The following is a 26,609-nucleotide window of genomic DNA, read 5'->3' on the forward strand; positions in this document are numbered from 1 at the left end:
CCCACCAATCCGCGCTGGAGAGCGTGGTGGGGCGTTCTCCTCGCAGCCGAGTAGAGGCCGCGTTGGCGGCGGCGGCGTTATCCGCGGTCGACGGAGACGGCGGGCAGGAAGACGGGGGGAGAGAGACCTGTGGCGGCCCACCCCCCCGGTGGTGACAGTCTCTCTATCTCTCTGTCTGTCTCTCTCTCTCTCTTTCTCACGGGCCCGCCTGCCTCTTCGTCCGCCCGCAATATGGCTGCCGTGGGAGGTGGGCGCCTATCGGTCCGGGGCCTAAGGGCCGTTGGAAGGGGGCGGGGCTGGGAAAGGAGAGGGTGTCGCGCGGCGTGGGGGGGCGGCGGGAAGGCTCTGTGAGGGACTTTCGGAGCCTGACTGAGGGATGGGGGGAGGTGGTCCGTGGAAGACCGGTGGGGGGGGGGGGGAAGCTGAGGTAATGTAATGATAATGGCAAAGGGGAGGGGTCTGTCTGGGTGGAGTAGAAGCTGGTGGGGTTGAGGGGGGCGTTGCGCTTTACGTTTTATGTTTTCCATAGGTGTTTAAAAGTACTTTTCCACCACACATGCCAAAGGGTTATAGAGGTGGTTAAATTCAGACTATATCTTTTTCTTTTATTTTTTTTCCCTCCTGTGGTGACTGTTCTGGTCAAGTAGTATGCAGAGCTGTCACCCAGATCAGCCCCGTCTTAAGGGTATTAATCAATGTCTCTATTTAGGAGTAATGCTGTACCTCAAAATATTGGGAAATAAGAGCCATTGTATTGTAAAGCAATCCTGTAGGTTTGTGTGGTCCCTCGTTCCTGGAGTTCAGTGAGGTATCTTACTGTTTCTGTTGTTCATCAAAGGGACTGGTTATAGGTAAAAACAAAATAAAAGTCAAACTCAATATTAAAAAATGATTTTAAAAAATGCAAAAACGTAATGGCACCTTAAACACTAACCTTTATATTAAGGTGCCACTACATTTTAGTCTTTGCTTTTTTACTTTTATTTTGTTTATACCTACAGTGTTTGCACAGATTGACACGGCTACCTCTTCTGTATCTACAAATGAATTGGAATTGTGTCTGGATACATGTGTAGGACTAGGACTTAAAGAAGCTGAAAAGGAGGGAGAAGTACTCTTTGTCTCCCTTCCTACTGATTTTATGGGTATGCTTTACGGCTGCAGTATCTTTAGAAGACACTTTGATGAAAGTTGGGGCCTTGGGGTGTAGGTAAGCATTCATGTACTCAAGAAGAGAGCTGGGATTTAGGTACAGCCCTTGCATCCTTCCCAGTAGTTGCAGTTGTAAGAATGGGAGTTTGAATAGGAGATTGTACACCTGAAATACATAGTTGCATGTTTTTGTCTGCTGAGTTGGAGTTCTTTAAAATGCATTACCTGCAGAGTTAAGAGTATAAGGAGGTTTGGGGTGATAATTAGTGGATGCCCAAATCGGTTTGAATCAACCTAGTAGGCGTTAGGTGTTTTATACCAGTGGTTCTCAAACGAGTCTCCAGATGTTCTTGGACTACAATTCCCAGGAGCCTTCACCACTTGCTGTGCTGGATAGGATTTCTGGGAGTTGCTTTCCAAGAACGTCTGGGGATCCCAGTTTGAGAACCACTGTTTTAGACTACATGCGGCATCCAGCATGGCCAGTGACCAGGACTGGAGGGAATTGTGGTTCATAAAATCTGATGGATACTCAAATGGGGAATTCTGTATTAAGTGTATTGAATTGTCTGGCACTTTATCAATGGCATGATTATATGCAATGTCTAATCACAGAATCTTTATTAATAGAATCAAAGACCTACAGAATTGAAGGGACCCCCAAATGTCGTTGAACATGGTCCCTGGTATACACTCCATAATTTCCCCCCTTAAAATATTTGTTACTGACCATGCAAATGTTGCATGTTAGTTAACAGGTCTTGTCTACTGTGAAATTTGCTAATTTCCATTACTGTTAAGTATGCACCAATGCACTTGTCAGATTTTCTATAGTAAGCATAACCAATACCAATTCTCTATATGAGTTTATACACAGAGAGGAGGTTGGCATTGAACTCAAACATCATTTCCAAGGAACCTAGAGGATCTCCAGTGATTAGTGTGGTTTGCAGAGAAAATACTGTATTGGTGACTCCTTAGTTTTTGGTGGATTTCCAGTAGAGATGGGGGTATTCATATACAAATGTGAATATCCCCGCACAGGTGGTGTTATTGAGGGTCCAGCCCCATGGGGCTGTGTGGTCCAGTCACCAATCTGCTGCCGATGTGGATGGCGTAATTCTACCAATGGCTCTGCAGCGCGCGATCTGCTTGCCACTCTTCAACCTTGCCTTCCCACCACCTGCCAGGAGTGGAGAGCGGATTGTGCACTGCGGAGCCATTGGTAGAATTTTGCCATCCACGTCTGTGGCAGATCGGTGAGTGGACTGTCCGGCCCCATGGGGCTGGACCTTTGTTTACACCATCTGTGTGATATTCATATTTGTATACAAATATGAATACCTCCCATCTCTAATTTCCAGGCATAGAAAACATTTTTGAATTTTTGTTTATTTTAGTAGCGTAGGTTGTCATGATAGGATCAGTAATTTATTGTGCTGGGTGTGGACAAAACTACTTGGTAAGGACTTCCAGAGTCATCATGGGATCCATGTTGTGCTGTGTACATTGAAAACACTTCACCTTTCCTCTCTTGAAGTCCCTGCTTATTTGCTTGCTTCATATAGGTTTGTACTTGCAGTGTTGCTCAGCTATCATTTTACTAACAAGCAAGCTTGGATTTTTTTTAGGTTTAATTCTGTCTCATTAATAATTGTGGCATTGTTTTAAAAACAATTGGACTCAATGAAATTATGTCATATGCTTTTAGATTCTGCCACAAATAATGAGATACACATTTCATGGTGTGCCTTTTTAGTCTGCATTGTGTTTAGCAATTGGTTACAAAATTTAGCACTTTGCTGTGAACATTTACAAAATATCTAGCAGCCCATATGAAGGTATGCTGGGCTTGTTTCATAGATTGTGTTCTACTGAAGGTATTGTGACCAGTGATAAATCAGTAGCCAGTTTCTTGCCCAATAAAAAAATTGTTCCTCAATTAGTTGGTATTTTTAGGGATTTGGATACATGGATGGTAGGTTTGAGACTTTGACTAACACACTGAAAAAGCTTTGACTTTATGGTTAATATAAAATAAGTGTTTTGGTTTTTTTAAAAGCCTAAATGATGTTTCCAAACTGCATCACTAATCTTTGTTAAGAAGAAGATGAAAATAAAAACCCGATGGTGTGGCGGGGAATGATTATGTTTTCTGAGGGTTCAAAAATGTTGCTTGAAGCAGCTGTGTTGTGCTTTGTCCAAAATATTGAATTATATTTGGGTCCAGGGTATGTATGATATGTTTAATAGGGGAAGCATCTTGATTCTTTAGTGGCTGCTCTTCCTGTCTCTGGTTCTTTCCCCTGCCTGCATCTCATCCCAGTCTTCTTAAACTAGTGCTGTAGTGCTCAAGGTGTTTAGAAGATACATCACTTTCAATTTCCAAATGTTTACAGGCAGGGTATGGAAAGCAAATGAGCAGTTGTGATGGTGTTTAGCTTGGAGGAGGCTTCAACGAGAACCTTTAGTTTGGCAAGATGTGGGAAGCACAGTTCTTCAAAATGCCATACCAGATATTCTTGATCGAATATTGAAGGGCTGAGGAGCTCAGAAAGATCAGACCAAGAATATGTACGTGTGCTGTTTCAAACTTTGATCAGTTAGTTGCTTGTGGGAAGCCCATGAGTGGGGGGGGGGGTGAAGGTAACAGTGTGTAAAAAAAGTTTAGAGGCCAAATAATAGCGAACTTCTCATCTTACTGTTACTTCCATAAAAAATTAGTAGTTTTAAAAACTCCATTGCACCAGGTTTAAAAAAAAAAGAATTGAGTGTTTCTAGCTTAGCAAGAGTTCTGATGTATTGGGGGCTGTTAGTAATGTTAACATTGTGGTCAACCACAGTGGAGTTTTAGGGAGTTGGTGTTAAGGTTCCCCTTGACATTTAGTCCAGTCATGTCCAACTCTAGGGCGCAGTGCTCATCCCCGTCTCCAAGCCGTAGAGCCAGCATTTGTCCATAGACAGTATCCGTTGTCACATGGCCAGTGCAACTAGAGACGGAATGCCGTTACCTTCCCACCAAGGTGGTACCTATTTATATACTCGCATTTACATGCTTTTGAACTGCTAGGTTGGCAGGAGCTGGGACAAGCAATGGGAGCTCACTCCATTGTGTGGATTTGATCTTACGACTGCTGGTCTTCCGACCCTGCAGCACAGATGCTTCTGTGGTTTAACCTGCAGCGCCACCAAGTCCCTTTTAATGGACACCAATTTTATTTCCTGAACCCATAAATAATTATAATACCCCTATGGGACCAATATACTAATAAGCAGGGTATACAAGTTCTTCATTTTGACATGGGTTAGTGCAAAATAAATTACATTCATTAGAATATTTTTATTCCAACTTTTGTTTTGGTGGGTAAAAAGGTGGAAGAAAAAAAGTTTATGAGATAATTGGCCACAACTTTCATTTTATGTCCCATCTTTTTTCAACAAAGGGAATTGTATGAGAGATGAAATTATTCTAGCAGTGATATGAATGTAGCATTTGATCTGCTAAGGTTTTGTCAGTGAGGCATCAAGTCTTTAAGTTATACACTTACAGAATAAGAATAGTTCGAATCAAAAGTAAATGAAAACCCATCAGTAACTTTTGCATTGTCAACAGTAAGTGATTACATTGGAATGGATTTTATAGATCTCCAGTTCAGTGAAGTTAAGACACTGTGAAAATTTATAGCATTATGGTGGTCCTCATAAATATGTTTTAGATTTGAGATATTTAGTACAAGGTTCACTTTAGGTCAAGGAATGAGCTGTAAGAGAAAGATATGATCTGAGCTTGATGTGTTGCTTGCTGTAGTTTTAGCTGACAGTAATGTGTAAAAGTAATACGGAATAATAATGTGAATAATTCATTTTGTTAGGCTAGATTGTAGTAGCAGTTTTCAGTATTTTTAGATCCAACGTCTACCTCAACAACATGCATTTGGGAATGACCTTCGAAGAGCAATTAAAATATCATAGACAAACAACTGACATAGCTCTAAAATACCACTTTTGATAAAATGACTGCATATCACAACAAGCTGTAGTGTACTTTGTTGATATTTGACTTGTAATTTGTGAACCTGCCTTGCTTAAGTTAGTCATTAATACAGTGGTGCCCCGCATGACGACGATAATCTGTTTCCCTGAAATAGCTGTTAAGTGAAATCGTCATGCGAAAAACAATTCCCCATTGGAATGCATTGAAACCCATTTAATCCAATGGGGAAATTACCTCGTCGTCCAGCGAAGATCGCCCATAGGGAAGCCATTTTCCAAGCACCAATCACGTGTTAAAATGGCTGCCCTGCGAAGCATGGGTCCAGAAAACACAGGACAGTCATTTTAGGAACCTGATGATCAGCTGGAAAAATCGTCGTTTTGCGAACAAATGGTTCGCAAAGCACGGACCTAATCATCATCAAACAAAAATCCCCCATGGGAAACATCATTTTGTGATTGCGGATTTGTCTTTTAGCGGGGTCGTCGTCATGCGAGGCACCACTGTAACTCGTCTTAACCACTTGCAGACTGTAGTCTGAACCCATGGTTTGTTGTTGGTTTAAATAACTAGCTTGTAAACTATGGATTGTCATGATTTCTGAACTTACAACAAGACTTGTTGCTGGCTTATTACCCATCTTCCTTCTTTGAAATAGAGACTGACACAAGAATTGAGAGAGAAACAAACTAGAAGCAAGATAGAAATGGGAAGGACAAATCATGATTTGTTGATCACATGCTATGCAATTTATATTTAAGCAACAAACCACAGTTAATGTAACTTGTGGCTTTTGATATGCAAATATACCAGTATGTGAATTGTTGGAAGTAACTGAAGTCACAAGACGTAAAAATGAACACAGGAAAGAACAGGGTTTTTAATTATTGGTTATCAACAGAAAGGGGATTACAGTGGTGCCTCGCATAGCGAGGTTAATCCGTTCCGGATTAACCTTCGCTATAGCGAAACATCGCTAAACGGAATTAAAAAAGCCAACGAAGTTCAATGCGTTCCTATGGCTTGAAAACTCACCGTTAAGCGATGTTTCTCCATAGCACCGCCATTTTCGCGCCCTCAGTAAGCGAGGGCAGGGCGCGAAAATGCGGCGCGGACCTTCCGGCGGCCATTTTGGAACCGCCGATCAGCTGTTCTCCCCCGCTTTGTTGTGCGAAAATCGCTAAGCGAATCGCTTGGCGATCATCGCACAGCGAAAAATCGCCATAGGGGCCATCACTGAGCGAATGCTCCAGCGATGGCCCAGAGTGCCTCGTTAAGCGATTTCATCGCTCAGTGAGGCACTCGTTAAGTGAGGCACCACTGTATTATTTGTAGTACTGTATAGCTATTCATAATTGTTTTTGTTTTCTGAATTCTAAAAATACACTCTTCGGAGTGTATTCATGATTCCCAAGTATTGCTCTGATTCTATTGCAATATTTGTAATTCTGAGAGGTGTATAAGTTGAAAGGGTGGAAGAATATGTAGGTTGGGATCCTGTTTCTTTAGCTGTACAGTATGTTTAAAACAGGGTGCGTGCATGCAGTTCCTTTTTCATGCCATTTGCTTAAGTGTGTATTCATATCCCAGTTATATCAATGAAAGTTCCCATTACTTTGAGAAGGACAGTCTCCAGCTCATGACAGTGTGAGCTGAAAATCACAAGGAGTGGATCCTTTGCAGAGATTTTACATTCCAAAGATGTGAATAGGATTCTACTCATTATAGTGATCCCCTCTTTAGGACTTAGAATGTGGTACAGTCTGTGGAAAACTGGGATGGAATATTAATATGTTTTGGTCCTCCTCAACTAGATTCCAGTGTTCATGACTTGTGAAATATGGTTTGCGTGCCATGAGCCAGTAACACTGTCAGTCATTTGTTTTAGGTGCATGCTAAGTTGACTTATCTCACTGTCTCATCAGAACAGAGCAAGTTTTCACAAACATTGAATGGAACGCCTGCTTCAAGTACAGCCAGTGGTGGGATGGATCCTTTCCATGCCTGCAGCATTCTCCAGCAGCTCAAAATGATGTATGATGAAGGACAGCTGACAGATATTGTGGTAGAAGTGGATCATGGGAAAACCTTTTCCTGTCATCGGAACGTTCTTGCTGCAATCAGCCCTTACTTCAGGTACTGGGCTCAGTTACATGACTACTACTTTGCTGGACTGATATTTTGAGAGGAGTGCATTTTTGTAATTCTGTTGTTGCACATAATTCTTTTAAATTGGTTTGATATTTTGACTTGTTCCAGATCAGGCAAACACAATTATTGTTATAAGTTTCTTTAATTGATCCCAGTGTGAGGTACTTGGTTCTCTTGCTGCATCCTTGTTACTACTTAGGATTTGCTGTGGTGCCTCTTTGTGCCTGGGAGAGTCCATTGTGTTCCACCTTTATCTTTACTAGTTCAGTTTTGATAGAATTTTAAGAAGTCTTTTGTTATCTCAGCTCTTTTTGATTCCTGACAAAAATAGATGGGAAGAAGTCTATTTTTCTTCATACTTTCCTCTCCATTTCTGTTGAGCAAGCCAGGCTGAAATGAATGTTTTTGAAATGAGCTAACTTTTGGCAATCTGTGCAAAGGTGTATTGTGGTTGCTAGCTCCTCATACAAGATTGTTTCCTATACAGAATAATGGTTCAAATGTGCTGCAGTTTTATATTGTTAGTTTTTTGTTATTATTTCCTATAGAGATCTGTTTAAATGGTTTCAAAGTACATTTTGCTATAATAGGATAATTTATTTAATTCTTATACGTATAACTCACTTCTATTGCATGTGTTTTTTAAAATTGTACTATATTCTATTTTGGGTCTTAGTGTTTGGGAGAAAGGTAGAATACCAATCAAACCAATCACTCCATAGTACAGAATATCAGTGGAGACACAGTTCAGTCCCCCTTCCTTCCTTCCTTCCTTCCTTCCTTCCTTCCTTCCTTCCTTCCTTCCTTCCTTCCTTCCTTCCTACCTACCTACCTACCTACCTACCTACCTACCTACCTACCTACCTACCTACCTACCTACCTACCTACCTACCTACCTACCTACCTACCTACCGAGGTATATTCAATGGAAGATAAACCATAAAAGAGCTTTCCTTTATGCACCACATTCTGTCAAAGCTCATACAGCTTGTTATGAAGTACACATCAGTGGCTCCTTGTTTGCTCCATTCCTGTAAATGTCAGCTCATTAGTATATCCTATAGTGTTCAATGAAACTTACTCCCATAGAGTAAGTTTCTAGAATTGCATTTTCAGTTATATAATTCAAAGTGGAGAAACTTTTTTCATATCAAGTCATTTTCCATGTGTGCTTACTATATAAAAAAGTTTTTCTGATCATGGATGTTTTTTTTTTCCTACTCAAGTTTCATACTTATACAGTGTAGCTTTGTTAAGGTGTGTGATACAACTGAACGCTGAGCTTCTTTCTGAAGTGCCACAAACTATACAGCATGGATTGATGTTGTGTAGGCAGCACACAGGTTTTCTCCAAAATTGCAAAAGACACTTTGGTTGATACATATTGCAATCTTTCCCCCCTTCCCTGAACAACAAGATGTATACAGTGGTGCCTCGCACAATGGGTGCCTCACACAACGATGAATTCACACAACGATGGCTTTTCTGATAAATTTGCCGTCTCACACAACGATGTTTCCTATGGGGGATTTTCACACAATGATGTCTCTTTTCCCTCATTTAAAAGTGCCTTAAACTGTTTGAAACCTGTTTTAAATGCTTGCAATCGTTAGCCCACCTCCTGAAACCTATGCAAGCTTAATTTGGTGTTGTTCTGAGTCGTCGTTAATTTTTGGTGATTTTTTGTTTTTCCCTCATTGAACTCTATTGAACTGTCCGTCCAATACATTTCAATGAGAGAGAAAACAAAAAATCACCAAAAATTAGCGAAGACTCAGAACAACACCAAATTAAGTTTGCAAAGGGTTCAGGAGGTGGGCTAACAATAGCAAGCATTTATAACACTTTTCAAACAGTTTAAGGCACTTTTACAGGAGCGAAAAGGCACATCGGAAAGAGCATCAAAAGCAGGGAAACGGAGATCAAAGAGCCCTTTCCGATTTAAATATCATCGAGCATAGCGCAGGGCAGGTACAAGGATTTTTTGTTTTCTCCATTGAAAGCCATTGAATGGTCTGTCTAATGGCTTTCAATGGAGAAAACAAAAAATCACCAAAAATTAACGACGACTCAGAACAACACCAAATTAAGTTTGCATACGTTTCACAAGCTGGACTATCGATGCCAAGCGTTTAAAACAGGTTTCAAACAGTTTAAGGCACTTTTAAATGAGGGAAAAGAGACATCGGAATGCCATTCAAATGCATTGAGTCGGCTTCAATACATTTGAATGGAGGAAACATTGTTTCACTCAACGATGTTTCCTATGGGGATTTTCGCTCAAGGATGGCAATCTGTTCCAATTGGAACAGATTAACCGGTTTTCAGTGCATTCCTATGGGAAATGGTGTTTCACAGAACGATGTTTCACACAACGTTGATTTTTTTGGAACCAATTAATATCGTTGTGTGAGGCACCACTGTATATGCAAATTGTCTGGGATAGCAACTGTTACGATTATGTCATAAAAGTTCAATAGAGGATAGTTTAACAAATTCAGCACTTATTGATGCTAAAAGTGGTTCTTTGTAAATAACTGTGTATCTGTTTTCTTTTGGCAGATCAATGTTCACTAGTGGCCTTACTGAGAGTACCCAAAAGGAAGTTCGGATTGTAGGTGTTGAAGCAGAGTCCATGCAGTTAGTACTGAACTATGCATATACCTCCAGAGTAACATTGACAGAGGCCAATGTCCAAGCTTTGTTCACTGCAGCTAGTATCTTCCAGATCCCTTTTATCCAGGACCAGTGTGCTAAATACATGATCAATTATTTGGACCCCCAGAATTCAATTGGAGTGTTTATCTTTGCTGATCACTATGAGCATCAGGAATTGAAAGTCACATCACAAGATTACATTCGTAAAAAATTCTTGAGTGTCACCAAAGAGCAAGAGTTTCTCCAACTGAAGAAAGACCAACTCATAAGCATACTAGACAGCAATGACCTAAATGTTGATAAGGAAGAGCACGTTTATGAAAGCATTATAAGATGGTATGAACATGAACCCAAGAAAAGAGAAGTCCACTTGCCGGAAATTTTTGCCAAATGCATCCGCATGCCACTGTTGGATGAAGCATTTATAGAGCAAATTCCTCCAATGTTTGCACAGGCTATAGCCCAAAACTGTGTACCGAAAGGACAAAGTAGTGCCAATGGCTATACCCAGCGTCTTGGAATGACTGCTTCAGAAATGATAATTTGCTTTGATGCTGCCCATAAACACTCAGGAAAGAAGCAAACAGTGCCTTGTTTAGATTCTGTCACAGGGAGAGTCTTCAAACTATGCAAACCACCCAATGATTTGAGAGAAGTGGGAATTCTTGTCTCACCAGATAATGACATATATATTGCTGGAGGGTACAGACCAAGCAGCAGTGAGGTCTCCATTGATCACAGAGCAGAAAGTGACTTCTGGATGTATGATCATTCAGGCAATAGATGGATTGCTAAGACTCCACTGCTTCGTGCCAGGATAGGTTGCAAACTGGTTCACTGCTGTGGAAAACTGTATGCAATAGGTGGTAGGGTTTATGAAGGAGATGGGCGCAACTCACTGAAGTCTGTGGAGTGTTACGATAGCCGAGAGAACTGTTGGACAGCTGTCTGTCCAATGCCTGTAGCAATGGAGTTTCATAATGCTGTGGAATATAAAGAAAATATCTATGTTTTACAGGGTAAGATGTTCATATTTTGGTGACCATCTGTAGCTGGAGTACTAGGTGGAGAGAGCAGTTACTCTTGGTCATTTCAGTGAAAGATGTATCTTGAGCAATGAGTTTATTTCACTCCTATATGTAGGTAAAGCAAAATTAAATCACTTCATAGTAAGTTGCCTATTTTTAATGATAATGCTTTAGGTAGCTATTATGGTATTCTGTGTTTCAAAACAGAATTGCTTATTGCTTAATAAAGGGAAAATGCACCCAGTTGTAGAATTCAGATAGACTGATTTGAACTGTTTTCTGTACCATGACATTCTTGTGATGCCAGGAAATATGCCTGTTCCATAGTCCATTGACTATGGAACAGGCATATTTCCTGTTCCATATGGCTGAGCAGTATTCTCCACATTATACCTATACTTGTAGAGCAACATTATACCTATACTTGTAGAGCAACATTTGTCCTTGGTTTTACTTTAGTATTAAAACACGTTTGAGGTCTGTGAGTACAAATACAGTGAATAATAATGAGAAACAAGTTGCTTAGATTGCAACAATCGGTGTGAGTTGGTAGGAAATTGATGAGATTGGAGGTGGTAACCTTGAAACCTTTATCTTTGAAAAAATAAATTTATTCATATTGTTGCTAATTATGTGCAATAGCATTGGATTAAGCTTCCCTGAGCATACACAAAATGAGTGGCAATTTGATGAACTTGTTTTAATATATCTCAACCTGTATGTCTGTTTGAAATTATTTCTGGTTTGTTCTTAATGTAGAAATGTTTATGGTTGCAGCTCTTAAGCTAAATTAATTAGGGGCACCATCCTGTTTCCTTGTACTACATGCACAGTGTTCTCTTGAATATGTTGGGGCTTTTCTGAAGCTTATGCAGGGAAGCATTCAGTACTTTTTTGCACAAGCATAAACCCACTTGAGAATTTAGAAGTTGCTCTCAGGCTTGCTACATTTCTGCTACATGAGCAAGATCTTACACTAGTCCACAATGAAGAGGATAATGGCCTGGTTCTTAACTTCTTATGTCAGTTCTGTGGTATTTCCTCGATCAGATGTTGGGACTATGTTCCTAAATTTCTGTTGCTTATTGCTGCCCTTAATGGTGCAAAAGAGTTTTATTATTTTTCAGTTAATTTGCTGTAATACCAGTTGTATTACTTAGTACTACTGCTTAGACAGTAGTACTAAGCAAAGCTGAAAAAGTGCTAGTTATGTAGGTTCATATATCTGAAAGGCAAGTGCAAGACAAGAATATATCCTTTCTTTCCGTTCCAACAGCATTACTGACTCCTGCTTATTTTTGTGAATAGGAATTTGACATCTTCTATCCTAGCTTCACAAACCCTGAAAGGAAGCATAGTGATTTTTTGGAAATAAAAGCATTCAATTCCTCTCCCCCAAGGTCCCAAGTCTCGTGGAATTCCCCTTGTTGTGGGAAAGCCAACAGGCTACAGGATTTGTGGAGGTGAGTTTTTAATTTCCGAGCATAGCCATTGCCAGTAAAGTCATCCTAGTGTATGGTAATCTTCAATGGCTTCCCCATGACAAAAGGATTCAGTGAGGACCTTAGAACTCTAAGGAGGAAGGGTGATCGGAAATTTTTTATTTCTGAAAATTCAATGTGTGAAGAGTGCCAATGTCCATTGCCAGTATCATCTTCATTGTGGAAAGATTAGCGTAAGGCTGTGCTCATGGTACTCTCTTGATCTTGTGTTCTCGAAGGCTTTCATGGCTGGGATCAGATGGTTGTGGATTTCTCAGGCTGTTTGGCCGTGTTCTGGAGGTTTTCTTCCTAATGTTTCACCAGTCTCTGTGGCTGGCATCTTCAGAGGACAGGAGCTAGAACTCTTGTGTTCTGGTGTGGTGTGTGGGTTTGTTGAGTATTTGTAGCTGTTGTCCCATCAATCACAGTGACAGATCATCTCCCCCCTTATCACAACAATACACCCTTAACAAAAATCACCCTGATCACAGGAAACACCCCATCTCCTGAAAAGGACAAAACCCTGATCCCACAGCTATAAATACTCAACAGTTCCACACACTACACCAGAACACAGAGTTCTAGCTCCTGTCCTCTGAAGATGCCGACCACAGAGACTGGCAAAAATTAGGAAGAAAAACCTCCAGAACACAGCCAAACAGCCCGAAAAACCCACAACAACCATCTCATGATCTTGTTTGCCATCATGCAAGCCAGAGATAGCCCTCTTTGTTTTAAAGGGGAGTATGCTTGTGCAAGGAGGTATTTAATGCCTTGTTGCACAAGCTTCCGAAAATCCCTAACACATGCAAAACAGAACCGTGCATCTAAGACATAGCAGTAAAATATCCTGTTTCCCCGAAAATAAGACCTAACCTTAAAATAAACCCTAGTGTGATTTTTCAGGATGCTCGTAATATAAGCCCTACCCCCAAAATAAGCCCCAGTTAAGTGAAACCCTGCACTCCACCATTGTGCAGCAACCAAAAGAAGAGGACGGGACTGTATTTGAATAAATGTAGATTGTTGCACATGAAAAAAATAAAGCATCCCCTGTAAATAAGCGCTACTGCGTTTTTTGGAGCAAAAATTAATATAAGACCCTGTCTTATTTTGGGGGAAACACGGTAGGTAGATGCATGAACAGGATTTTGGCCTCTGTGTTCCAAAATTAGTATGGTATAACATGTTTCGTATCACAGAATAACTGTCAGAGGTGTTGGAACAGCCTTTAAAAGAAATTCAGAGATCATTTTTAGCTCATCAACTGGTTAGTTTGCCCATGCAAACATGTTTTCTTTAAAATTGTTTTACATTCCAAAACATGTGGGCAAAATATACAGCTTTCCTGGGTTACAGTTAGTTTTAAATGAAGAAAAGTACATTTACATTTGTCATGTATACCTATCTCCCCAGATGGGCCAAGGGAGGATAAATATGTTAAAACTATTTTAACTGTGATAAAACTTGCTTATTTACAGGAATGGAACTTTTCATAATAGGGGGTCATGTGTGTGTTGTGCTTGGTTTTAGTGGCTATACTATTCTTTCATCACCTCTAAATATCCAATGAGGAATTAATCAAGATAGAACCTGTAGCAATTGCTAGAATTTAGCTACAAAATATTTTAAGTAATAGACAAGAGAACTCCTGTTTTTTGAGTCTGGCTTCTGCCTATTTTTGTGAGAAAATGTCACGAAGATTTGCATGAGGTTGAGTGTAATGTCAGGACCGCTTTCCCAGGGTGAAGTCCAGATATTCTTGACTGCCCACGGTGTTTTCATGGAACACCGAATAGAACTGTAGACCACAGTTTAAGAACCCCAAGACTCAAAGTCATCTGCACTTAAGAGTGCCATCTTTGGGGGGAAATAATCACACACACACAGGTACAGAGATGATTCCTGATTCTGACTGGGACCATGGTGTTGTTCCCAACATGATGTCTTCTGTGTCTGAGCTGGACCTCCTTCTGGCAATAATTGTAGCCATGACCAATGTTATGATGTCACAACTGTTTTGGCTCTCAAAATAATTTCACAAATATCTAATGAATTTTGCTGAGGCCCAATTGATAAGGATTTATTCTGTAGCAAGGTATGCCTTCTTTGTGACATCTATCCCAATGAAAGGAAGAACCCTGAAGAGGCCACTTTACCCACAAGTTGAAAGGCTCCTGATGAGAACATATAGGTTGGGTAATCCATGTACTGTATACGGATTGAAAACAATTGTGACTCTAGATTTATGGAATGATTAGACAGCTGTGGTGGAGATATGATGAAAAACTGTTTTTAGTATGAGAACAGTCTGTATTCATGAGGCAAATGAAAGTGGTGATTTATGAACCTCAGTTAAATTTCCTGTGGACAAGGGCTTGAAGTATTTTGAATTATGTGGTATATATTGATGATACAAAGTTGACATAGAACAGAAAAAAAAATCAGTGTTTGATGTAAATGCATATAAGTGTCTTTAAAAAGTGTGATGTGTAAGAACTAAATGCTGTCAAGTCTACAGTATTCTGACTTATGATGACGCTTTTCAGTGGTTTCTACATATACAGGACTCAGAAATTATTTACCATTCCCTTCTTCTACCCCAGTCCTGGGACTGTGTAGGCCAGTGGGGAACTGAACTCCCAGTCTCTCACCTCCACAGCCAGACACCTAAGTCAGGTATTCAACTAGCTGGTCTTACATGAAAGGGCATCAACATTATGCCAGTATGTCTTACTTTAACAACACCAATACTGTTCCAGGAGTTGCATGTCTGAAGATCATAGAAATATAATGTGAGAATTCTTAATATATGTGGAACCTCTAGATTAGAACTATTTTCATGCCTAATTAAGTTTTGCAATGTCTGAATATGCTCTAATTGCACAGTGATATGCACTGTGATATGTTGCTGTAGATGACTTCCTGTTTTGGGCAACACTGGCAGTAATTCTTACTATGTTCATTTTAGCTTTAGTGGCAGAGATTATGCAAAATTAGCTTTATTTGCAGAGATTATGCAAAATTAAAATCCACAAATACATGTGGTTACTAATTAGATGAAATGTGCTAATAAGATGCCATGATGAACTTCTAAGTTTCTGTGATAATGAGTTTCTTCACTAAGTCTCTCCAGGTGTTATAAGTTGCCTATGGGGGACTATCGCTCTTTTCAGTATAAAGTGGAGCCCTTAGAAATGGATTGCTCCAATTATTCTTTCTCTATGTATCAAAAAGGACAAGTATTTAACAGAGTTGGATCCAAACACAAGGAAGTAGTCTACATTAATATATAGGAACTAGTGAATAACAGCAGATTTAACTAAAGCCTAATTCAGTATACAATATAAGCTAATTTAATTGACTTCGGAGAAGTAGCCTAAATTAACAGACAACAGGAACCTACACAAGCAGGTTGAGATAGATAGCCTGAACAGCAGAGAGCAGTATAAGCATGCTGGGGCAAATAGCCTAAATTGATAAACAAGCAATAGAGGGTTGTTTATGAAGAAGAGGGCACCTTATTATAGTTAATAAGATCATAGGAGCAGACTGCAAGATTAACATTTAAGCCTTCTTCTTCCCACTAAGTTAATAATTTTATGACATTCTGATTATTTGTTAAAATTACTTAAAAAGTAATTTAAAATGAAATAATAAAATTTATTCAAACTATTTAGAATTTACCTGCCGAAAACTCACTCCTCCTCTTGAGAGAAACTAAAACTAATATACTAGGAGCAGTGCAAGGCACTCTCTCAGGCAGTGTCTGCAGGACAGAGATTGTTTTTAATAGGCATACTGTGGGGATCTCCATGTCCTGGCAGCCCAAAACTCACTCCTTCTCCTCTTGGCACAAAGGAAAGTTAACAGCAAATCCATAAAATAAAAAATGGATGCTCATGATTATGATTTTATATGACAGAACCACATCAAGTCAGAGGTCCCATCTCCATCCACACACTGCACCAGATAAATTACAGATCCCTCAGCACATGGCTTTCAATGATGCAAGATTTTTCTTTGGGACCCAAACCACTGTCAAGTCATGAGCTCCTTATGCACACACAGATCACACATATTATGGACTTCCGGTATATAGCTTTCCAGTGGTGTCAAAATATGGATCCATTGATTTATTTTATGTGGAATCCTCTGCAAAAGCCATCCAATCATATGTTCCATCTTTACTTGCACACTGCACCAGAAAAACAATGAATCATTCAGTGCATGGCTTTGCAGTGACACAAAAACATGGATCTGAAGCACCCCTTTTTTCTCAAGCTCATGAATATGCTGAGTGAAAAGTTTAGTTTTTAATTCATTCATGACAGTTTGCACTTTAGATCAAATTACATGTGTTGGAAAAGTTTAATTATTTACTAAGTAATCAGTCCATATTACTCCATGAAGGACTGTTTTATCTCAGAAGGCAAGAGAGCTCTTCAGCAATACAGCAAAGTTGTTCCTAATTGTAGAATAGTCTTTATGGCAGTAATTTATGAGACAGACCATGGAACTTGCACAGGTTAAGGTTGGCCTCCAAAATGACCTGGAAACATATACCGTACCCATTTTCAGAAATCGAAGTGGTAAGGGCTGCAGAGCAGTAGGAGGAGAAGGAACAGAAAATTACAAAACTGCAACAGGAGGGAGTTCTTGGCTGAAAAGGCTTCAAGCAGAATTGTTGCATTTTCTTAAGAGGTTGTTTAACTAAAAATTCCTTTATTTTATTCATATCAAAAGACCCAGTTGTGTCCACTGAAAATTAGGTTCCCCAAATGTGTGATTATTCCAGTTTTTCTCACAGAAAGAAATTAATATTTTAAGAAAAAAAATCTATGAGACAGAACTTGCCATTACTACTATATTGTTTGACCAACTGATCCAGATGTTTTCTCTAGGGAAACTTAGAATTGTTTTGTCCCATTGTTACTGTAAGTATCCTTCCTATCCACAGGAGAGGTTGGTCCTAAAAGCCAGTACCAAATTTCCCAGAAGATCACTCTGTGTTTTCCCCTTGTAAGCACAAATTTATAAAAGGAAAAGTGATTCTTACTGATCCCAGCAGTCAGGAGGAAAGGAACAACTCAAGTGGAAGAAATTTATTTTACTTTTTGTGTATAGAAGCTGTTCTTTACAACCGCTGTCAAACCACTAGAGAGAGTCCCAGCTATTTCATCCCACCTTTGTCACCAAATTGATGGGAAGACTTTCCTTAGTTCTGTGGCTGGAGGTCACAAAACAACACAGAGTGAATCTTAGTAATAAACAACATTGCCTTTGGAGAAGCACTGACACACACGATATATATGCACATCGACCTATGGTTCGCCATCCTGAATCTTGGAATATTTGCTAGATGGAGATTTTATTGTTTTTTTAAAAAATGTTTATTATCTTAATTCTGTTTGTACGTTTATATAATTTTCTTGGAAACCATCCAGAGTAGTGGTTCGTCCACTAGATGGGCAGGGTATAAATTTAAATAGTCTCACTGAATAATAAAACAGGTTGCTCTTTTTCCAAGTGGAAAGTTCCAAAGTAACAACTGAGTATGCGCAGGAATGCATAAAACAACTACAGAAAGCAACTACAACAGAAACAGTTTTTCTCTGTTAGGCTGTTTAGACTACATGACAAGGAAATGTTTTGTCTTTTATAACCCCTCTGACCTGACCTAGTGAATACAAACTTCCAAGATCCATTCTGATGTCCAAATATGGGGATTTCCACATTCCATATATTCCCTCTTCCCCCTTTCCATTTTCTCTTTTTCCCCTTAGGATCTGTAATTTGAAATAGGTTGAGTGCTAATGCCATGTAAGAATCTTATGGGTCCATAAAGATCTGGAACTTGGGTGCACGTTTTTCATTGTTGCATGGATTATCTGTATACTGTACAGCTCATTCAATGCATGAAAGTGAGATACATGATTTTCTGGAAGTTTCATGCAGATCCTTTTAAAAAACTGCATGGATCTATGAGGTTCCATGCTTTAAATTTGTGGTTTTTCATAGAAAAGTGAAGTTGGAAGGGGCCTACAAGGCCATCAAGTCAACTCAGGTATGTAATTGAAGCATATCTGCCAGGTGATTATTTAAATTTTTCTTGAATGCCTCCAGTGTTGGAGCACTCACCAACTTCCAAGGTAACTAGTTCCACTGTTGTACTGCTCTAACAGTTAGGAAGTTTTTCCTGATATTCAGCCGAAATTTTGCTTCCTTTAACTTGAGACCATTGTTGCATGTCCTGCACTTTGGGATGATTGAGAACAGATCATGCCCTTCCTCTGTATGACAGCCTTTCAGATATTTGAAAAGTGCTATCATATCACCTCAGTCTTCTCTCAAGGCTAAACATGCCCAATTCTCTCAGCCTTTCCTCATAAGGCTTGGTTTCCAGCCCCCTGATCATCCTTGTCTCCCTCCTCTGAACTTGTTCCAATTTGCTACCATCCTTTTCGAAGTGTAGTGTCCAGAATTGGACACAATACTCAAGGTGAGGACTAACCAGTGCTGAATAGAGGGGGACTAGCACCTTGCGGGATTTGGAAACTATAGTTCTGTTAATACGTCTTAAAATAGCATTTGCCTTTTTTGTAGCCATATCACACTGTTGGCTCATATTTAGCTTGTGATCTACGACAATTCCAAGAACCTTCTCGCTTGTAGTTTTGCTGAGCCAGGTATCCCCCCATCTTGTCACTGTGCAATTTATTTCTTTTTCCAAGGTGCAGTACTTTGCACTTATCGTTGCATTTCATTCTGTTGTTTTCAGCGCAGTACTCCATCCTATCAAGGTCATTTTGAATTTTGTTTCTGTCTTCTAGGGTATTGCTATTCCATCCAATTTTGTATCATCTGCAAATTTGACAAGCATTCCCTGCACTCCCTCGTCTAAGTCATTAATAAAAATGTTGAAGAGCACCGGGCCCAGGACTGAGCCTTGGTACTCATTTGTTACCTCCTCCCAGTTAGAGAAGGACCCATTAATCATCACCCTCTGATGATGAAACATCACCCTTTTGATCCTGGTACCCAGAGTGAGAGATTCTTTTCTGGTACTGTCCATTGACATCTACGATTTCTATAGTGGTTTGGGGTGGAAATCATGTAAAAACCTGATTTATTTTGTGCTGTAATTAAGGTTTTTGGTTGAATTCCTGTAAAAATCACAGAGATCTCTAGGGATTTGTTTGAGGGATCCAACTGTGATCCATGACAAAACTCATATAGAACCCAAAGTATTCTAAATGATCTATGGCCAGGCCCACCAAGGTACCCAAACCCCTCCCATAAATTTTGGTCTGTCTGTGGGTACAGAAGTAATTTATGATGTGGACAATAGTTTTGGATCTATGATCCAGAAGTCATGGATCCATGATGATCTGTGCCTCCAATTAATCTTTTTAGATTTTGATAGTCCTTTGCATTAATCAATGGATGTTTCTTGTGAAATGTGGTTCGTATCTATGATTTAACTGATATTTCATGTGGAAGTCATGTGAAATCCCTAAGGATCCAGTAGAGTGGATGTCTTTAAGCCAAAATTTTATGCCATTCCCATAGTTTGGTTTATAGCCACAGATGGGAGTTCAAATCAGAGATCCATCAATTTTATGGTTCATCTTTGGGCACAGATGGTATCTGTGAACTGATGGTGGTTTGGGAACTATCCCATGAAAGGATTATGTGGCTCTTTGAGGATCTGTATCTCGCATCCATCTGGAAGAGGAGTCATTGCAACTGGGCGTCTTTCTTATCAGATTGAAATGTTTCGCTACTCATCCAAGTAGATGAGTAGTAAAATGTTTCAACTTAACAAGAAAGAAGTCCAGTTGTCATGACTCAGTTTCCAGATAATCTCACCTGGATGACTGAGAATCTTCACAGATATATCTCACATCCATGTTTTTGTACCACTAAACTACAACCCCTTGAAACACAGGATCTGTGACTAGCTAGGGCATCTTGCCTGGTCTTAAATGGTCAGTTTACACTTCCCCTGAAAGATCAAGTCTGTAATTTGGGGATGCTTTTTGACTTGGTACTCTCATTTGAACACCAAATATCTCCTGTGGCTAGATCTGCCTTCTTCCAACTTTGGTAGATCACCCAGCTGCACCCCTACCTGGACAGGAAGTGCTTGACAGCATTGGTCCACACATCAGTAATACCAAGAATTGACTACTGCAGTGCTTTCTACATGGGGCTATCCTTGAAGATGATATGGAAACTTCATCAGTTCCAGAATGTAGTGGTCAGGCTGATCACTGGGGCAAATAGATTTGATCACATCTTCATAATCTTGGCCCATTTGCACTGGATGCCTGTTAGTTTCCTTGCCAATATCAAGATATTAGTGTTGATGTATAAAGCCCTAAATGGTTTGGGACCTCCATATTTGTCAAACTGTCTTTCCAAAGAACTACTACTTATGTCACCCACTCCTCATGGGACTGACTACTTAGAGTGGCCATACCAAGACAGGTGAGAAGATCAACCCCGAATTGGGCCTTCTTGGTGGTAGCCATATTGCTGTGGAATTCCCTACAACTGGACATACACCAGGCCTTCGTTCATCCTTACATACAGAATTCTTAACAAAGCAGAACTTTATAAAGAGGACTTTCAACACATCTTTCCTCTGAGATAGAAATATATTACTTTTTCTTTTGGTGCTTAGTTTCTGTTGCCATTTGGCTTTGTTTTAATTTGTTGTAACTTGTTATTTTCTCTTTTATATTATTTTGTCACTTTATGTTGTTATTGGGTGTCATAGTGTTGTGGGTTTAATTATCTTTATGTTCACTACCCAGAGTAGTGAGTTTTCACTAAGTTGGGTGGTATAAAATCAGTCAATCAATCAAACAATCCTTACCAGTCCACATCCAAATTTCAATTTTAGAATGTTGTTATAAGTTTTACTGTTAGCATCCCAGATTTGTCATGGGTTATGCTGGAAAACGTGTAGTGGAAAAATTATCATAGCTGGACAAGAAAACTGGGACTATGAAATAATCATTGAATAGGTGTGGATTTTTAATGAATTCTAATGCAAGTGATTTTTATGTACTGTAGTTTCTGAAAGCAGTATTTTCTGCTGTCATCAAGTAGAAATACACTTTATGTAGAAAACTGATTTTGTCATTATAGTACTAACTGCTGATAGCTTCTTACTGTTTATTTGTATAAAATGGCTCCTGATAAGATTTATGGCTGAAATCCTGTTGCATAGCATACTAAATTATAACTATAGTGAGCCCATTGAATCACTCTGGGGATTTGGTGAGTCAGCTTCTTTGTAAATTCTAATAATTTATTGAGCTTATTCTAATTACATCTTATAAAATTTGATCCAATGTGTTGTAACTACTCCCATACATAGGCAGAATAACTTGCAACAATTCCACTTTTCACTCTGTAGTAAAAGACTTGATAAGATTAGGAAACTCAGAAGGCTAAATTTATTTTGGAGTTTGCCTAGTGTTGTCCTTTAGGAAAATATTTAGCAGATCTATTTCTTACATACTTTTTTACACTTTGCTTTCTTTTCCTTTTTATCTGCAGGAGAATTTTTCCTCTGCTATGATCCTCGAAAAGATTACTGGGGTTTCCTAACTCCCATGACTGTGCCTAGGATCCAGGGTTTGGCAGCTGTCTATAACAATTCCATCTACTACATTGCTGGAACCTGTGGGAACCATCAACGTATGTTTACCGTAGAGGCCTATGACATTGAATTGAACAAGTGGACTCAAAAGAGAGATTTCCCATGTGACCAGTCCATTAATCCATACATTAAACTTGTTATCCTCAAAAATAAACTTCATTTGTTTGTCCGAGCTACTCAAGTCACTGTTGAAGAACATGTCTTCAGAACCAGCAGGAAGAATTCTCTTTATCAGTATGATGAAGATACTGACCAGTGGCAGAAGGTGTATGAGACCCCAGATAAGCTCTGGGATCTTGGACGTCATTTTGAATGTGCTGTTGCTAAATTGTATCCACAGTGTCTTCAGAAAGTTATTTGACTCCCCCCCCCCTTTCATTGGTAAAAGGCCTTAGTGACTTTGGTATTTAATGCTAACATAAAAATCTGTTTTTTTTAAAAAAAAAAACATCTGTCAGTATTTAATGTGAGCTGAAATGGATGGCTTTTTTTACATGGGAATGGGTACTCTTTAAAGGTTGCAGTGGGGAGAAGGGAATTGATGGTTTACTTTCTTAAGGATGTTTTCCTGCAGAGTAAGGAGGGGGTTACAAAGTGCAATTATCAGCGTTTTCACCACTTGAGTTATTTCATCATGTTGTTCTAGAGCAGTGGCTCCCAACCTTGGGTCCCCAGATGTTCTGGGACTAAAACTCCCAGCAGCCTTCACCACTAGCAGTGTTGGTCAGGATTTCTTGGAGTTACAGTCCAAGAACACCTGGGGAGCTAAGCTACTGTTCTAGAGTGACAGTTTGACTAACAGCAGGAGCAGATGAATGGGGTGACAATGCACTGCAGTGAGAGCAAATCTAACACAAATGGTAAAGGTGAAGAGAGCAAGTTTGAAGTGACTTCTTATTTAAAATACGGGTAAAATCTGAGGCAATATCACTAGTTTGCTGTTTTAGATTCAGTGAGACGAAATACACAACTATTAACTCCTTATATTTCTTCCATGTGTATAATGATACTGAAATATTTTTTGTTTTTACATTGTAGTCATTTCTGAAGAGATGAATATTTGCAGCAGAACATAAAACATGCCATTTGGGGGGTGGGAGGGAAATAAGGTCTCCTTCAGGTGGGTGCTTTGCTTTTCCTCTGTGAGTTTAGTGTTTGTAACTTGGTCTTAACTTTCCAGTGGTGTTATAAGAGTCATTTTCTGCCAATTAAATGTAGAGCTCCCAAAGCAGTTAAATATGTTGGTCACTCCATTAAGGGCTTAAACCCAATGGTGCTAGTTCATTTTTAATACTTGCAAGTCTGAAATGGGTCAAATGGGACTGCTAATTTAAGTTAGTCATTTAGTATTAATGTCTGAAGAGGTAAGGATATATCTTGCTGCTTTATGTGCAAACCCGTTTCATTTGATCTTGTGGCGCTAGTTTATTACGTAGAATAAGGATAGGTTAATTTATCTTAATGGTTGTTTGGAGCGGTTTCCATCTTTTAGAAAGTTAAGCGCTCAATATATTTTTTGTTTGTTGTCCAGTAAATCTGATCATATCATTTGAGTAATTTCCTGTCAGCCCCCAAAAGTCTATATTGTGCTATAATCTCATGCCCATTTACCAGGGAATAGCTTTGCTGAACACAGAATGGCTTGCTGGCCAAAATCCTGTTGTGTTTGTGCCCATACAAGACAAATGGTATAACTTGCACTGGGTTTTTGAACATGTTCCCAGCTGCCAATTTGGCACATGGCTAGAAATTCAAATTGAGAGTTGTTAATTGCCAGTGAAAGCCTCTGCAAAGTATGCTGTTTACCTTCTCCAGGTATAACTAAACAGCAGAATTTTGTCCATTTTCCACATAAACATCTGTGGGATTGCAGTGTGATGCAACTGGCTGTTGGGAGAATAGGCCAAAATCTTCTTTCCCAGCTAGAGTAGCTCAGTTGAGTAAAATGCTGAATGCTAGGTGAAGATATTAATCCCTTTGATTTACTGGCTGAAATCCAGTATTAAGTCACAACTAGAGTAGGCCCACTGAATCAGTAAAACCCATGGAGGAGTTGACTGAGTGAATCCCCACTCACTCACTGGGTTTACTCTAGTTTTGACTGCTAATTTGAGCCATTCTGCTTGCTTTGGACTAGCAGTTACAGGTATATTTAGGTAATAATAGTGACTATTTTATAAAAATATGACATGCTGATCCATCACTTTGTGTTCTCTTCTGCAGTCATTTTGAGAACTGTTTCATGCATATGTTCTTATAGAGCAATATCTGCCCCAGTTAACTTACAATAAAAACAGTTCTGGATGTTACCAGGATAGCTGAATTCTCCTAAATTTTACCTGGACATTTCAGTTGTATTTGTTTTTGGAGTAATGTGAATGTTTGCACTACTGAGCTTTTATTCCTTTTCTTTTTTTGTGACCCAAGGATAGTCAGTTTTAGGAAACATAGACAAGTTCCTTTTGGAAAAAAAAAGAGTCCAGTACTTTGTAACAATATCTCAAAGCTTATGTTTGAAGTGTCTTAGTAAGGTTTTTTTGTTTTCCATATCTATGTGTAGGCGGATCTAAAACAGTAGTTCCCTACCTTGGGTAACCCAGATGTTCTTGAACTGCAACATCCAGAAGCTCTGGCCAGCACAGCTGGTGATGAAGGCTTCTGGGAATCTTAGTCCAAGAACACCTGGGTTACCCAAGGTTGGGAACCACTGATCTAAAAGATTAATGCTGCGTGTATTAACTGGTAGTTCTTCGCCAGGGAATAAGAAGGGAGCACAGTTCCTCAAAAACAAAATGTGCCCTGCTTTCATTTTATAGCAAAACCATCTTATGGTTTTGCTATAAATCATGAGCTGTATTCAAGAATGGTCAAATCTTTGGACTTCATAACACATCAGACAACCTATAATTAAATAAATTACGTTTAAAACAGTGTTGGTTTAGCAAATGTTGGCCTATATTCCCTAGTAATGTCTTGTGTTAATATAATCCCAGTTGAACTTTCTTTGTTTTAAATCTTGCACAATATATTGAACACAACTGTGAAGCTACAAGAATAATAAAACCTCATTCTCATATATCATTCTCAGATATAACTCATCTTCTAGAAAATGCTCCCCTGTTACTGGAGGATTACCCCTAGGACTGCAGTCATCAAATAGGTTCTAATGCATAATCTGGTGTGCTGGAAGAATGAGAGTCTGCTACTTTGGGAGTGAGTGTTAGGGCTTCTGTGAATGAAAGACTGGGGCTGAATTTTAAAATAAGTTATGGTTTCCTGGAGTTGCTGCTCCCATGTATTTTAACTTGTCTTTCTACTTAGTTGGCTATATATGCAGTGTTGTAATCTTCTTAGCTGCAAACTTTCTAAAGCACCCTTCCTTAAATGTTGTATAAGGGTTTGTTTGTTTTTGCTAAATGAGGTGTCATGTATCTTTCAGACAAGTTCAGTTGAAAATCTTTTTCAAGAGTTATTGCTGCTTTTTGACAATCTTCTGTATTTATTTAGTAGAGATGTCAATCTGACTTGAAATTTAAGAAACTAGCTTAAATTAGCAAGTTACCCTTTCATGTGATGTATAGAAGTACAGTAAGCTGTGGTTAATTCTACAGCAAGTTTGTTTGTTTTTATTTTTCATTTTTATCTGCACTAAATACAAAGAACTTTGTCTAACCATTCACACTGGGGTGGGGAGTGGGGTGGGATTGCAGGGTTTGACTGTAGTGTCCCTGAAAGATAATTCTTGAATTTTTGCCATGGAGGTGGAATACATTGAGTCTTATGCATGAATAATTATTTAAGCAGAGAAAATAGCCAAGGAACTTTAGTTGTTTACATGCTTCTAAATTACCCAGTGAGAATTTGCTAGTGTAAACTTGCTTTTGAAAAATCTGATTCTGAACAGCCATGTGCATAGTGAAACCACCGAAGGTACCATAGTTGTGAATTGTACTAACCTGCACAGGGCTACTTTTTTTCTTCTGCCCATCTTCTTTTTTTTCTTGCTGCTTTTACTTAGCTTCTGGAGGCTTCACTCTTCCAACTTTAATCCTTTTTAATTTTGGAAATGGGATTGGAAAACTACTCCTGGTTTTTATGCTAGAACTTGTTGCTTGAAGGGATTCCATCAAGTGCTGCTGTTGCATGTTATCCACAGCCTTGTGTGCACACTCTGGAAGTGAAACAAGGCTCTGCAACAGCAGTGCCTCATAGGCTGCTTCCTGACTGCCACATCCAGCAGTGTTCTGTCTAGAGTGCATGTGCTTTGCATAATATCAGAGCTCCCTGTGTTCCAAAATCTGTTAAGGAATGGCATCAGATGTTCAGTGCTCAGGTATGTCAGTAAGAAGTACTGTAGTCCTCCAAGGGCAAATGTGTGGATTTTTAAACATTTTGCCATAATTGCACAATTTTGCATTTTTACTTAATGTCATGCTGATTTTTCTTATAATAAATCTGTTGTTCAAATA

The 26,609-nt window shown here is 39.3% G+C and overlaps 1 protein-coding gene across 2 annotated transcripts; it reads left to right on the forward strand.

Annotated features, from left to right (window-relative positions):
* The first annotated feature begins 82 nt into the window (after positions 1 to 82).
* On the forward strand, positions 83 to 26,609 carry KBTBD8 (kelch repeat and BTB domain containing 8). 2 transcript variants are annotated; one of them, XM_072989407.2, is made up of 4 exons: positions 83 to 247; positions 7,072 to 7,282; positions 9,860 to 10,974; positions 22,038 to 26,609. In XM_072989407.2, exons 1-4 carry the CDS (start codon positions 232 to 234, stop codon positions 22,499 to 22,501), a joined length of 1,806 nt encoding a protein of 601 aa, XP_072845508.1. In that variant the 5' UTR covers positions 83 to 231; the 3' UTR covers positions 22,502 to 26,609. The 2 variants fall into 2 exon arrangements, with proteins under 2 accessions (XP_072845508.1, XP_020668274.1); XM_020812615.3 differs by lacking the exon at positions 83 to 247 and having other exon boundaries at positions 6,482 to 7,282.

Source organism: Pogona vitticeps, chromosome 2, assembly GCF_051106095.1.
Source record: "Pogona vitticeps strain Pit_001003342236 chromosome 2, PviZW2.1, whole genome shotgun sequence".
Classification (NCBI taxonomy): Eukaryota; Metazoa; Chordata; class Lepidosauria; order Squamata; family Agamidae; genus Pogona; species Pogona vitticeps.

Bases quoted from the DNA above. Each gene is read 5' to 3' on its own strand.
- KBTBD8 (XM_072989407.2), top strand. The intron at 7,283-9,859 runs GTACTGGGCTCA...TTCTTTTGGCAG, and splicing joins GCAATCAGCCCTTACTTCAG to ATCAATGTTCACTAGTGGCC. The intron at 10,975-22,037 runs GTAAGATGTTCA...TTTTATCTGCAG, and splicing joins AAATATCTATGTTTTACAGG to GAGAATTTTTCCTCTGCTAT.